The sequence below is a fragment of the Aulostomus chinensis genome, chromosome 17 (assembly GCF_037954235.1).
Source record: "Aulostomus chinensis isolate RoL2024-O1b breed Wild chromosome 17, RoL_Achi_v1.0, whole genome shotgun sequence".
Classification (NCBI taxonomy): Eukaryota; Metazoa; Chordata; class Actinopteri; order Syngnathiformes; family Aulostomidae; genus Aulostomus; species Aulostomus chinensis.
The window spans coordinates 18,537,920-18,550,412 of NC_141336.1; the positions used below are offsets into that span (position 1 = coordinate 18,537,920).

Genomic DNA, 12,493 nt, shown 5'->3' on the forward strand with positions numbered 1-12,493 from the left:
CATGATATGTGACCTGGTGACCAAAGCCATGCCAGTTATTACTGCTATGAATTTACAAATAAGGCAATCCTCTTGTTTTAATTGGATTTAACTGCCTCCTATAGTTTAAATGAAAATTTTACAAAGAAAATGAATCCTTTCTCTAAAATATCTTCCACGTCACGTGACCCAGGGACTTCAAGTCAGTGCCGGATGATTGAATTTGTACTGCCTCCTATACTTCATATAAATATTCTGTGTCCTAATGGGAAAATGAAGGTTTAATCTCCGTTAGCTTTCATCTGATGTGTTCTCGAGTCTTCAAGAGAATTTAGGACGAGTGCCTCGGGTAAATGTGTTCAAAAACTGTACATGGAGACACCTTCGAGGAGGGATCGTGGCTGTGGTTAAGATGGAGAGCCCGAGGCCTCTCTTCCCCTCACTCATTTGCAGCAGAGCGCGTCGTCGGATGCTGCGTCTCCGCTCATCTCTGCCTCTACTGCGCAGTCGCAGTTTCTCCAGGACCCAGGGCAGAGGAGGGAGACAGAAAAAATGGCCCTCGATAATTTAATTTTCGCCCAATGCATTCTTTATTTTTTAGCGTTTGTATTCGGTTTCATCGCCGTGGTGCCTCTGTCTGAAAACAAGGAGGATTTTGGTGGGAAATGTTTGCTGTTCACGCATGGAATGTGGCAGAACGAGAACATCACTGTGTCGAAGCAGCGCTTCATCGTGGAGGAGTGGGGACCCAAGTCCTCCTGCAGCTTCATCACTTTTGTCGGGATAGCGTCTCTCATCCTGTCCGCAGTGCAGGCCTGGAGGCTCCTCTTCTTTCTTTGCAAAGGACACGACGAGTGAGTTGACGGTATTGACGGTCTAGACTTGCGGCTGCGGCACCGGCTACATTAACGGCTTAGAACCTGTCCATCTCCCACGCCCTTGAAAGCACGTTGTAGTGTAATGCTTCCATCTTTACTACAGATATGAAATGCATTAGCCTTCCTTTATGTAAACCGAGCAGGTAACATACCTCACGCTGTCAGGAACTGCTGTCTTTCATACATTTAAAAAAACCCACCCACTGTATTTTCATGTGGCTGATCCTCCCTCACTGAAGCAGCTGTGGCCTGCAGGCGTTACCGTAGATGACTAACATGATGTTACAGCTGCGCTATCGACATCAACCTTGATGCTGTTTCCTTGTGCAGCTCCATCTTTAACGCCTTCCTCAACCTGCTGATCAGCTCCCTGGTGGTGTTCACCGTCTTCCTGTCCAGCACCATCGTCAGTGTGGGCTTCAACCTGTGGTGTGACTCCATCACTGAGGGTGGGACCATGCCCAGCAGGTGAGGCAGCCACACACAAACTCAGCTTTTTCCGAGAGGTTAATCGTACGCCATCGTAACGGTTCGTGCGCTGTCTTTGTTGCAGCTGTGAGGACCTGCAGGACACTGATCTAGAACTGGGCCTGGACAACTCTGCGTTCTATGACCAGTTTGCTATAGCTCAGGTAAGCTCTGACCTCATCAGGTGGCCAACCGAAAGAGAAAATCCTGAATCTCATAATAATGGTGTTCCTCCTGCAGTTTGGCCTGTGGGCTGCCTGGCTGACCTGGCTGGGGATCGCAGTGATGGCCTTCCTGAAGGTTTACCACAACTACAGACAAGAGGACCTGCTGGACAGCCTGATCCACGAGAAGGACCTGCTGCTTGGTCGCTCCTCACGCCGCAACTCGGACCTCAAAACTGGCCTCATCTAGACAACAGAGGACGCACAGTCACGCTCACCCCTATTTAACCGTACCGTCACTTACCTGCCATGAGAACCACCAGTGCAGACAATCAAAATCAATTGGCTTTTGCTCCCATTGAACTCGAATCGAAGCGAAGTGAAGGCTTTAGCTTTGTTCTTCAAATGTTATCGATTTTCTCTTTAAAAAAAAAAAAATCAGCCAATTGTTAATCCTCCAACAGCCCTGCTTTACTGAGTTGAGTCATCCACAGTGTGCATTCCTCCTCAAAGCTCTAGTATTAAAACCATTTAATGAAGTTACTCTCAACTCATGACTTTCCATTCAGCAACGCAGTGTTATCACCGGCTGGGCCAGGCTGATGGATAATGTTGTCTTTGTGAAACTTCTGCATGGATCTAATGCATGATGACTTTATAAGGTGGATTTTTGATGTAAAAGGGATGTTATCTTGTTTTATACACCGATACATGTGTTCCTAAGGTAGGCTTTTATTCTGGTAGGACGCGCACTTGGTGAACTTAGACCCTCTTTGCATGCTGCAGCAAAGTAAAACCTGCTTTTGCAGTGTATACATAATTATAAAGAGTTTTTTTTTTTAATATAAAAATGACATTGACAACATTTAATGTAACAGGCAGCCAGTCCCCCCCCCCCCCCACAAAAAAATGCTTTTAGCAATTTGTGTGAGGCAAATAATCAATCCTATCTTGTGCCATATAGTAACTCAGGCTTCTCCTTCTCACCTTTTAGGCTACAAACCGATGTACTGTATTACTGTGAATAGATGCACAGATATGCATGCGCTCCCTGTTGCACATCACTCAGTTATTGTCAGGAAGAAAGCAATTGATCTGCTTGATGTTTTTGATAGGCAATGACAGTTTTATTCAAAATTAAAGCATAAAACGGTCGGAATGAAGAAAAACCTTCTATAAAGGCACTTCTTTCAAAGTGACCATAGGACAGCAGTGAAATGCGCATATACAGGACATGAGTTCACTGGGTATTATTTTATTGATAATGACAATTTAGTTAGACAAGAGTATTTCTCTCCTCTATACAAGTGTTATAATATTGCTTTGACATTCCAACTCCTACACGTTCATATCCATATGAGTTCCCTGAAACCTGTTATATAAAGAACTACATTTTACTGGAACATATGTGATGTGTGTTATTGCTCATAATGGGAGGTCTGTGGGATGTGCGTGTGCGTCACAGTGCCCTTTTGTTTTCTTATCGATTTGTGTGACGTTCTGGCTGTTTGAATTGCTTCATTTGATAAAGGGATTCACGTTAGTACCTAAATTATCTGCCGCTTCTCTGATATTTCTGTGTTTGGCCTCAAAAATCACGATAAAAGGCAAATATCCTCCAGCTCGCATCAGTCGGTGCGTTTGTCAAAAGCTAGTGTAGCATTTTGACATCACGATTAAAACCTGAATACAGTTTTGAAATAGAAATGTAACAAAAGGTTAAAAAATTAAAATAGTTGGATATTTGTTAAGTCGCAGATGCACGTTATAGAAGAATAAATAACACGTAGGACATTTTGGGTTTGATTCAAGCGGTTATAAAGCACTAGCATCCATTCGGTATACTCTCTCTGAAGATAGATAAGGAGAGGGGCTTGGTGATATCGTGCTGCAGTTCCTCTCTGCAGAGGAATCAGCTGAAGACAGTCATACAAGAGCAGACAGTAGAAAGTCTAAAGAAAGATGTGTTAGTCATTCAACCTGGGAACACGAAGTGACGCAGCCCTATGGTATCGTCACCTCACATCTGCTTCCATCCTCCTCTCCTCATCGATCAGAGCTCCTCAAAAAAACTACATTCATTGATGTGCAAGTACAAAGCTGAATATTGTGATAGACCTTAGTGTACTGAACCACATACACATTCAGTTCAGTGTAACATCTGATATACACACATCATGTTAAAAATTAAATATTTGCATGTCATGGACACTTTCACCCACATCCAGAGACGTGACTTCTTAAATCGAATGTGGTGCCGAGCTGATGTGTGAGCATAAAATTGAAATTGTGCAAAACGTTAAAGGAACATGCCAGCTTTTTGGTAAACATGTGCTTGTTGGCCATCATAAAAACCCCTCTCTCCTCTCTGTGTATTACGTAGCTCCAGAAACCCACCGGATAGCTGATTGCTAGTTAGCTTAGCTGCAATGAACAATACACTAAACATATTTCTCAAAAGGTTGCCATGTTTCTTTAAAGGAATGATACACACACACACCCACGCACGCACACACATGAAAGCTACATATTTTTGGGATTACACATTTTTCCCTTTTTCACTGTGAGAGTGGTTCAACACCACAATGTTCGGAGCCAAATGGCTGAGGTGTTAGTAGGCCTGGGCACCTTTAGAAGAGGAGTCTGGAAAAAGAAAAGTCTCCACCTGTGGTTGGTTTCAGTCACTGCATGGTGAGCCATATCCAACAGCCCCACAGAAGTTGTTTCATATGCAGCAGGTAGACGGCTAAAGCAGCCTCCAGCTCCTCACACACTCTCTGTGGGTGCCGGCGGTCTGTGCAGTACATGGCCACGCCCAGGAATGACATCAACAGGAAGAGGCAGGTGAACAGAGCCAGGTGGGGGCGGGATGGTGTCGTCTCATAGGCTAAACACATACACACACACATACACACACACACACACACACACACACACACACACACACACACACACACACACACACACACACAAAATTAACAAGGACATTTTAAATTTGACTTGTAAATAAGCATTTGAATTGTCAAATGCTCAGCTTAACAAAGGCAGGTTCTGGTGATGGAGGGTTTCTTGTGATTACAGTTTCTGTCTGTGAAGAAGTGTGCTTGTTAAAAAAGGGAAGAGAGTGAGATACTTGAGGCAGTACTTCACCCAAAAAGTGTACATTACTTTTCCAGTACTCACAAAAATGTGTCTTGAGCTGAAGAGCAAAGGTATTTTTACCCCACTGCATATTTCTTATGACGACCCCAGAATGTGGAGTCAGCCATTTTAGCTTCAAGCTAATGGCTAACAAAAGCAAATTTGCTCAAAAATGTCTGTTTACAGGCTCTCAGTTGCATTGAGCAGTATAATCAACATTTTCTTTATCCAGCCATAATTTCAGTGAAATACAAGCATCTTCATTTGAGCTACAAGCAACCTAACAGCAACTGTTTGATGATAATGCGAATGAACGTGGACAATCACAGTTCAACAGAATGCAACATTTGGTCACACTCTTGGTCACATCTTTGAATACGCAAGACATCTATTTGAGTTCTTGAAAGAAAAAATACACTATTTGGATGAAGTATCACTTCGGCTGCACGGATTTGACCCCCCCCCAATATGCCATTAATAAAAGGTGCAGTGTCGTTGGCACCTCCTCATGCATTTAGTAGTAATGGATTCTTCCAGATAGACTTACCACCTACACTGTCGCAGTAAGGAATGTCTGTGAAGCCGACAGAGAAGACGTCTGTCAGTGAAATAAAACCAACCTTTACGGTACACAGAAGCAACATCAGGCTGCCCTGTCCCGAAAGATTCCACTATCTCTCTGGAACAGACGTTGCGGGGCCTCATTTGCATGCATAATTAATCATGAAGAGTAAATCACTTGCACATGTTTGGATGTCTCCTGGCATTACTTTGAAATAGTACAAAATCCCACGGGGACAATAGTTTACAATACAATCTCTTGATAATTTAATGCATTTTTAAAAAATTGTCTATTGCTAAGCACACAAGTTGGAGCTGGGAACAGAATTAAACGGCTGCAATCACGTCGATTTGTTGGCCTGAGCAGGTCACAGGTAGAGGTGTTGGACCCCAGAGTGCGGTCTCTATTACGGCTGCTCACTCTGTATTCTCCATCAACATTTTCTTACCATGCACTGTGGTCTCTGGCTCCCTGAATCGAACCCTCCGCTCGCCTTTCCGCCTGTGGTTGGCTTCTGTGTCCGACCCGTGGTTGGGGCTCGGCCTCTTTAGAATGGATGTTGGGACTTTGCAGTTGGTCACCTGAATGAAACATAACCCAGTTTGAATGTGACAAACACCAGACACAAACAGCAAGAGGCATGTAGCTCCTCCACAAGTGGGTTAACACACTGCCTGCTGGTCTTGTTCTCGCTACCTTGGGTTTTGGGGCGTCCTCCTGTTGGTGCTGGCTGTCCTTTCTGTGGCGGACTTCTGAGTGTTTCTCCCGATGGGAGTGAGGAAGACAGTGGACAGTGTCTCTGATGGACTCTGCAGCAGCAAAGCGTTTGGAAAGTGCCGACACACACTGACCCAGCGAGTCTAGTAAGAGAACCATGATGATACCCAAGTAACATTTTACCACCACAGCAGACTGCAGTCTTCCCTGAAGTTAAACATACAAAGTTAAACACGCAAATACGTCTGAGAAAAGACACAAGAGTTAACTCTTTCAGCGCCAGGTAGGTCTTAGTGGATTCACTGTGCATGCATTGATGCCAGTATGCTTTAAAAAATAAAAAACAATTAAAAGAGATGATCAAATAAATTCAAAAAAGCTATTTAAAACTGCAAAAATCTTAAAAATAACTTGGGCTCCATGACCAAAAGAGAATCAGCCTTAGTCTGGTTCATGCTATCTTGTACTGTTACTGTTGTCTGTAAAAATGGCCCATGAATGAGTGACTTGCTGCCCGATTAGTGATGTAATCAACTGATGAATCAATCAGTCTTGGGAATTTACAATCCGAGCACCGCCCTTGACTCACTGGATTTATAACAACTATGTGAAGAAAAACCAAAACAAAAGTAAGCTGCATTTCCATGTTGCTTGCATGTCATTTGAACAGTGTTGAGGGGTGGTTGTCATTACACCTGCAGTATTTCTCTGAGATCAGGTCGGCTACAAAGCTTAGCACTTAGCATACAGCTGAAGCATGCAACCGTGGGTCGTAGAGACTCTGTGTACTAAACAAAAAGGAAGGTTCACAGACAGTGCGACTCCTGCAGCTGCCTTCTGAATCTTCACTCTTCCTCTGTTTCACCAAACATGCTTAGCCATCCAAGATGCCTGAACCAGCAGAGTAGTAAATCTTCTGTCTTCATGTAGCTGGGCCTCTGTAGCACCCGCACCTCAGAGAGCTGACTCAACCACAGAGCACCAATTTGCTTTTAACACCACAGAACAGCAGCCGTCACAAAAAAAAAAAAAAAAAGAGCTGCTGAGTTCAGACAGAGCTGCTCCCTCTTCATGCAAGGTAAGCATACATTTAGCTTGTGGCCTCAAACTGTCACAAAGCCATTTTTCTTGTGCTCAGTAAAAACCGCTGCTGTGTCCGACAGTTACTGTAGGTCTTTATTAATTTAACATTTTCTTTTAAAGGCAAACTGGAGTGCTATGAAACACAGTGTGTGCACACAACAGCAGGAGGAGTTTGTTCTTATGATTAACGTGCCTGAACTGGTTTTATCAGTCGTCTCCACCCTCATGCTTCACACAGAGTCCTTGTACTGTTACATAAGAGCCTTTGGTCTAAATCATGTGCCCGTATTTTTCTTAAACAGATTATTAACATGCATACACAAGGTCACAAATCTGAAACTCAAAATACCGGAGCTGGCTGATTGGCCAGGAACCACTTCAAATATTCAATTTAAGAGGCTTTTGACAGAGACTTACTTGTTTTCTATATTTTTTTGAGGAAATTAATACTACTACCAACAATAATAATATCAATGATGATAATGAGATAACTTGTGAGTCAAATCTCACTATAATGTGGAAGGCTGTATTAAATTAGAGGGTGGGCTCGGGGTTTCAGACCCCCTGCATTGTCCAAGTAGCATAGTTCACAATGTGCACGTTGACATTTACCTGAATATTCAGTTTTACCGATCTCAGCATAGACGGTAGCCATAAGCTCCAGGCTTCTGGCTGTAATTGGGTGGTCATTACCAAAGGCCTTCTGGTGGATCTTTGTAGCCTGAAAGACGCAGGGAGATGGGAATGTACTGGTACAGAGACGAGGACCGCAAAAGCTTTTACCTGTCTGAAAATGTCGAGACATACGATCATTTAAAGAAACGTACGTACCTTACCGCTGTACTCCAGAGCGAGATGAGGTCTGAAAATAAAAAGGAATTATTAAAAAAAGAAATACTTTTAGTGTGTTTTGTAAATTCTTTCTCGGTTTCAGTGCTAAATATAAGCCTGTGATGGATCTTCCGGTGAGGGTATTTGTTGTGTATTGTTGTGTTGTGTTGCATTGTGGTGAGCGGGTGCAAAACAGCAGCAGCGTCACAAATCTTAACATGCATCTGCTGTGATTTGACACCAGTAGCTGGGCCTTGTAGAGGAAGTGGAAACCTTCTTTCCCTGCCAGTGTTGGCCTCTACTGTCTCTTCTCCAGCCTAGATTACAGAAGTCATCATGGCGCATTCAGGTTGGTTTACTAGCCTGTGCCACTCTTCTGCTTAGCGTTAAGCTAGTTGAATATAGTGGGCAACATTCAAGATTTACCAGCTGTTCACACATATCAGTTCTAGAAAAGCCAGCCAAGGAAACCCATCATCTTCACACCCTCACATGTGCTTATGGATGTAGAGCAAGCTCTGTTTAGTGTGACAGAATGTCAGACTCGCTTGTCCAAACCCACACTTCTCCTCAATTAGTAATGGCCAGGTGTCAGTTTGCACTGCTTTAGAAAGGCCTTCTTAGGGGACATCTGATAGGAAAAAGACAGAAAAGCTCTTGACTGGCTCAGAGTGCTTCTGAGGACATCAGTTGATAGACACAGTAAAACAACTTCCTGTCTTCCTTTTTATTTATTAAGTGTGTTTCCTCTCCAGTTCATCATTTTTTTGGTCAAATTGTTCTTATTTACCAAGAAACACAATACAATACACAATCAAGAACAAATCTTAAGTTGAGCCATCCTCACATGACTGAAACATGTCGACCGGCCCTATGTGGAGCAAACCTTCTGCCCTCTGACATCATGAGTGGCAATCAGGTTAAATGGCCTGATGTCAACAATGACAACAGAGTCACAGAAAATGCGTGCATGCTACAGACTAACAAAGTACCCCTGCAACAGGAGATACCAGATCCATATCCTCTTGTAACACTCCCTTAGAGTGTGGTGTCTCTTTTCTCTACATTTAGCAGGAAATTCAAAACTGTTGAGTTAATTGTGTTAAAAAAAATAAATTCCATTCCAAAAAATTTGCATTCTACAGTAAAAGATATACATACATTTGTAGATACCTCACCATCTTTCATTCAGACATTTTAAATATAAAACATAGCTATGAAATGCTGATAGAACTCCTGATAAAATCCAAAGAATGCATTAAGTGGGGCCAGTTTGGTCTTGTTAGCTTTGGGCTTTACTTGGGAAATGATCTAGTCATCATACTGAACTGTGGTTTGTGTTATTAAAAAGACAAATGAAGCAAAAAAGTAGAACTGCCATTTTTTTTAAAGCAACTGAATTAGCACCCATATTCGCCTCAGTTCTCATCACGACTGTAAAATGAGTTCAATCATCAGAAATACACATGAACAATATATAGATATACATTAAAAGCATACAATCTATAATCTGTGTACAAACTGCTGATAAAAGTGGATTTATTTAACTATAAATTCTTTCACAAAGAGCCCACCAAGCCCTTAAACTCAAGCGTCAAACCTCATTAATTACACTAGAATGGACGCTGCAGCAGGCAGGACACAGTTTTACCTACTGTTTGCTCATGATGCAGAGCTGCGCCAGCCGCTCGAGGTGCTGCGCCTGGGAGGCCTGCTCCGACAGCTCCTCTGGGATCATCCATCCTGCAGAGCCCAACGTAGCCTCCTCCTGAGGCCCTGTTACACAAACACAGGGCATGGAATCACAGTCCGCCTGCCAGCAAACCACTCAGCTCGTCTATCTATCCCTCACTCCTCACTGCGCTGTCCCTCTCTTCGCCTCTCTACCTCTGCACTGAGTTTGAAAAATAAAGGCCAAACACCTGACTATCAGTGTGTATGTGTACGTGTGTGTGTGTGTGTGTGTGAGTGTGTGTGTTTGTGAGCGCTGCTGTGGACTTGAACAGACTGGAGGCAACTGAAGACAAGAGAGCAGCGATAAGGACAAGAGCAAGTAGATAAGGGAGTCACAACATATTGGCCACGCCTACTGGAACTCTGTGACACATGCACACACGGTGACACAACACAAACATACAGTCTGTACAGCACACACACACACACACAAACCACGCACAACAAAGAGGTGGAAATAGCTTGTAATCCATGTCACATGCTTTGGCTTGCACTACAAAAAACACAAACTATCCATTATTTCAACTGTCTGTCAAACAGAGAGGAAGGTAACGCTGACAAGAGCTCTTGAGAGAGAACGCTTGTGAGCTGAAGCTACAGTGCCAACTCTGCTCCTGCAGAAGTCCAGGATTCAATTTAAGTGAGTGCTGAATCAGGGGCTTCAGTATTGTACAGCGACACACACAGTTCCAAAGGAGACAGTGAAGAGTGTGGCCATTCGTCTTCCACTATGTCTGTCCACTGAGCCCACGCTACACTGGGCTGGTGCCTCTGCAGCACAGAGGGAGAGGAAGAGGTTGACGTCTAGAGTGCCGGCAGCTGGCGGTGATGAATGATCGGCGTTGCTGTGAATGCTCGCCTAAACCTCCAGCAAGTGTATTGTAAATGACAATGGAGGCGGGTAAAAGGTGTTGGCTTTTCATAATGCTCTCGTGAGTCGACACCAACAAGATTCCATTTCCATCTCATTCACTTGTTAGTTTTAATGCGGATGAGCCTTCATAAAGTTACAAAAGTCACTGGAAAGCTGTTTGCCGCAAACAATTTCAGGATCGAAACAAAAGTTATCCATCACTTCTGTGGCATACATAACAATAAAAAAGCACAACCAAATTGGCGATAGAATCTTGAATTTTCCCTGAGGATGCCAGAGCTTTTCTTGCCTGTGGTTCCCTGCAGAGCCGTGAGCTCGATCAGTGCCACCTCGTAGAACATCTTCTCAGCCTGGATGAACTGGAGCGCTTTCCCATCTGTTTATACGGGTGAAGGATCAGTGATCGTCAACAGCATCAGTCAGTTGTTGAGGGGAACAACAGTCTGTTGCCCAGTGCCACATTAAAAAAAACCCAAACAAACATATCATGAATACCCCTCTTGGGAATGACCGCAAACAGTCGTAATCAAAAGCACTGTTGATCAGGTCAAGATTTTAAAATAGAGTTAGTGAGTGGTTGACAGTGATGAAATATGCAATATTTACATTTTTAAGATACTTTACCGGAGTATTTCCACTACATTTCAGAGGGCTTGTACTTTATATCCCATTTATCGGACAGCTTTAGCTACATGCAGTAAGATGGATATCTTACATCATGAATCACGAAGCAAGTTTGGAAATACAACACATGGTTAAAGATTAAACCAGTGTTTTCAAGCTGTTTTGGCTTCTGATGTGTTACAAAAAGCAGTGAGTATAAGAGGTCATAGTTCAGATGACATGCTAACAACTCCACCAAATAACGATTTCTCTGTCTGAAGTTCTCATAAAAAAAAAATCTACGATTAGTACGAGACTGATAACCCATTTGTGTATGAACTGATTTCTCTCCCTCTCTCTCTCATCATCTCATAACCTCTCAGATTGATCCGGCTGGCATGCCAATGACACTGCTGTAATAATACGATTAATAATGATGTGATATTTAATAAAAAGCAGGTATCAACCCAAGGGACAAGACCAGTACTTTTATATTAATACTAAAATTTTACTGGGTTTAACTTTGACTATGTAGGATTTCTTGTGGAGGACTGTGTACTTGAAAATAAGTATATTCACACAGTTGTACTTGTATTTCTGTTTCGCAAATGACCTGAAAATAGATTTTAAACGTGTCCTTCAGTGTTTGTGTACTGTCTGTGTCAAATCTGAAACAACTGAGAAGCAAAGTTAATTCCGGATGCTGAGTATCATATCATATTCCAATTTTATCTTGTTGTTTTCTTTTTGCCAGATTCCTTTCGATTGATACGTATGCCACTTTTGTTTCCACGAAAAGACTGATTCCCTGTTAAAAGCATCCTAAAAATAGAAGCCTCTTCACTCTGTCAAAAGCATCCCCTACACAAAGAGTCCATCCCCTTGTAAAATGACACCATTGACGCTTGTCAGGTGAATTTAAAGACCAACGAGATGGAGAATGCTTAAAATAAACAGCCCCGCCTGTTTCAGTGCCCTACTTAAAACACAGATCTCTGCCTATAAATGTCGTCCGACGTAATTTGCATTTTATCACTTGACTTTTACTTCATTATATACATATCGTTCATATTCAGGCTGGAAAAATTCAAACGTTGTGTTGTGGAAAATAATGTTAGGATGGCACAGGACTGGGTGAATCCATCAGGTGAGCCACAGATTTCCTGGGTGAACTAAGAAACACTGATCACAACAGAAAAGAAAAGATTATAAATGTCAATATGAAAATGTACCCTGAAGATTTATGTTAAAAACTAAAATATCTGAATAGATCTATCAACCTAGAATTGCATTGTGACAAAATAGTGCAGGACTGTATTTTACACTTGTCTCAGCTTCTTGGAGTCACCTGGCAGCAGGGAGTGAGGTGAATATGAGGAGGACCATCTGGGGAGGAAGGATTAGGGGCGCAGCCATCATCAAAGGTCAGAACGCTACCTCAGCTGGCTATTTTTAGCCT

At 42.8% G+C, this 12,493-nt stretch overlaps 2 protein-coding genes across 7 annotated transcripts in view; one reads left to right on the plus strand and one right to left on the minus strand.

Annotated features, from left to right (window-relative positions):
* Positions 1-27: 27 nt before the first annotated feature.
* On the plus strand, positions 28-3,013 carry tmem179ab (transmembrane protein 179a, genome duplicate B). Its single transcript, XM_086182791.1, has 4 exons — positions 28-833; positions 1,188-1,325; positions 1,411-1,489; positions 1,566-3,013. Exons 1-4 carry the CDS (start codon positions 532-534, stop codon positions 1,737-1,739), a joined length of 693 nt encoding a protein of 230 aa, XP_086038917.1. The 5' UTR covers positions 28-531; the 3' UTR covers positions 1,740-3,013.
* Positions 2,599-12,493, minus strand: part of c17h14orf180 (chromosome 17 C14orf180 homolog) — a 152,247-nt gene continuing 142,352 nt past the window's right edge. For 5 of the 6 annotated variants that reach the window (XM_086182787.1, XM_086182785.1, XM_086182786.1 and 2 more), the window contains 8 exons: positions 10,721-10,807; positions 9,479-9,599; positions 7,824-7,854; positions 7,605-7,713; positions 5,889-6,052; positions 5,641-5,773; positions 5,178-5,204; positions 2,599-4,376 (listed from right to left, as the gene is read on the minus strand). In XM_086182787.1, the coding sequence (XP_086038913.1) occupies positions 4,171-4,376; positions 5,178-5,204; positions 5,641-5,773; positions 5,889-6,052; positions 7,605-7,713; positions 7,824-7,854; positions 9,479-9,599; positions 10,721-10,807 (878 nt within the window). In that variant the 3' untranslated portion in view covers positions 2,599-4,170. The remainder of the gene's footprint in view (positions 4,377-5,177; positions 5,205-5,640; positions 5,774-5,888; positions 6,053-7,604; positions 7,714-7,823; positions 7,855-9,478; positions 9,600-10,720; positions 10,808-12,493) is intronic. The other variant, XM_086182790.1, reaches the window with a different exon arrangement.

Coding starts and splice junctions, on each gene's coding strand:
- tmem179ab (XM_086182791.1), top strand. CDS start 532: ATGGCCCTCGATAATTTAATTTTCGCCCAATGCATTCTTTATTTTTTA. Junction 1,326..1,410: donor GGTGGGACCATGCCCAGCAG/GTGAGGCAGCCA, acceptor TCTTTGTTGCAG/CTGTGAGGACCTGCAGGACA. Junction 1,490..1,565: donor ACCAGTTTGCTATAGCTCAG/GTAAGCTCTGAC, acceptor TTCCTCCTGCAG/TTTGGCCTGTGGGCTGCCTG.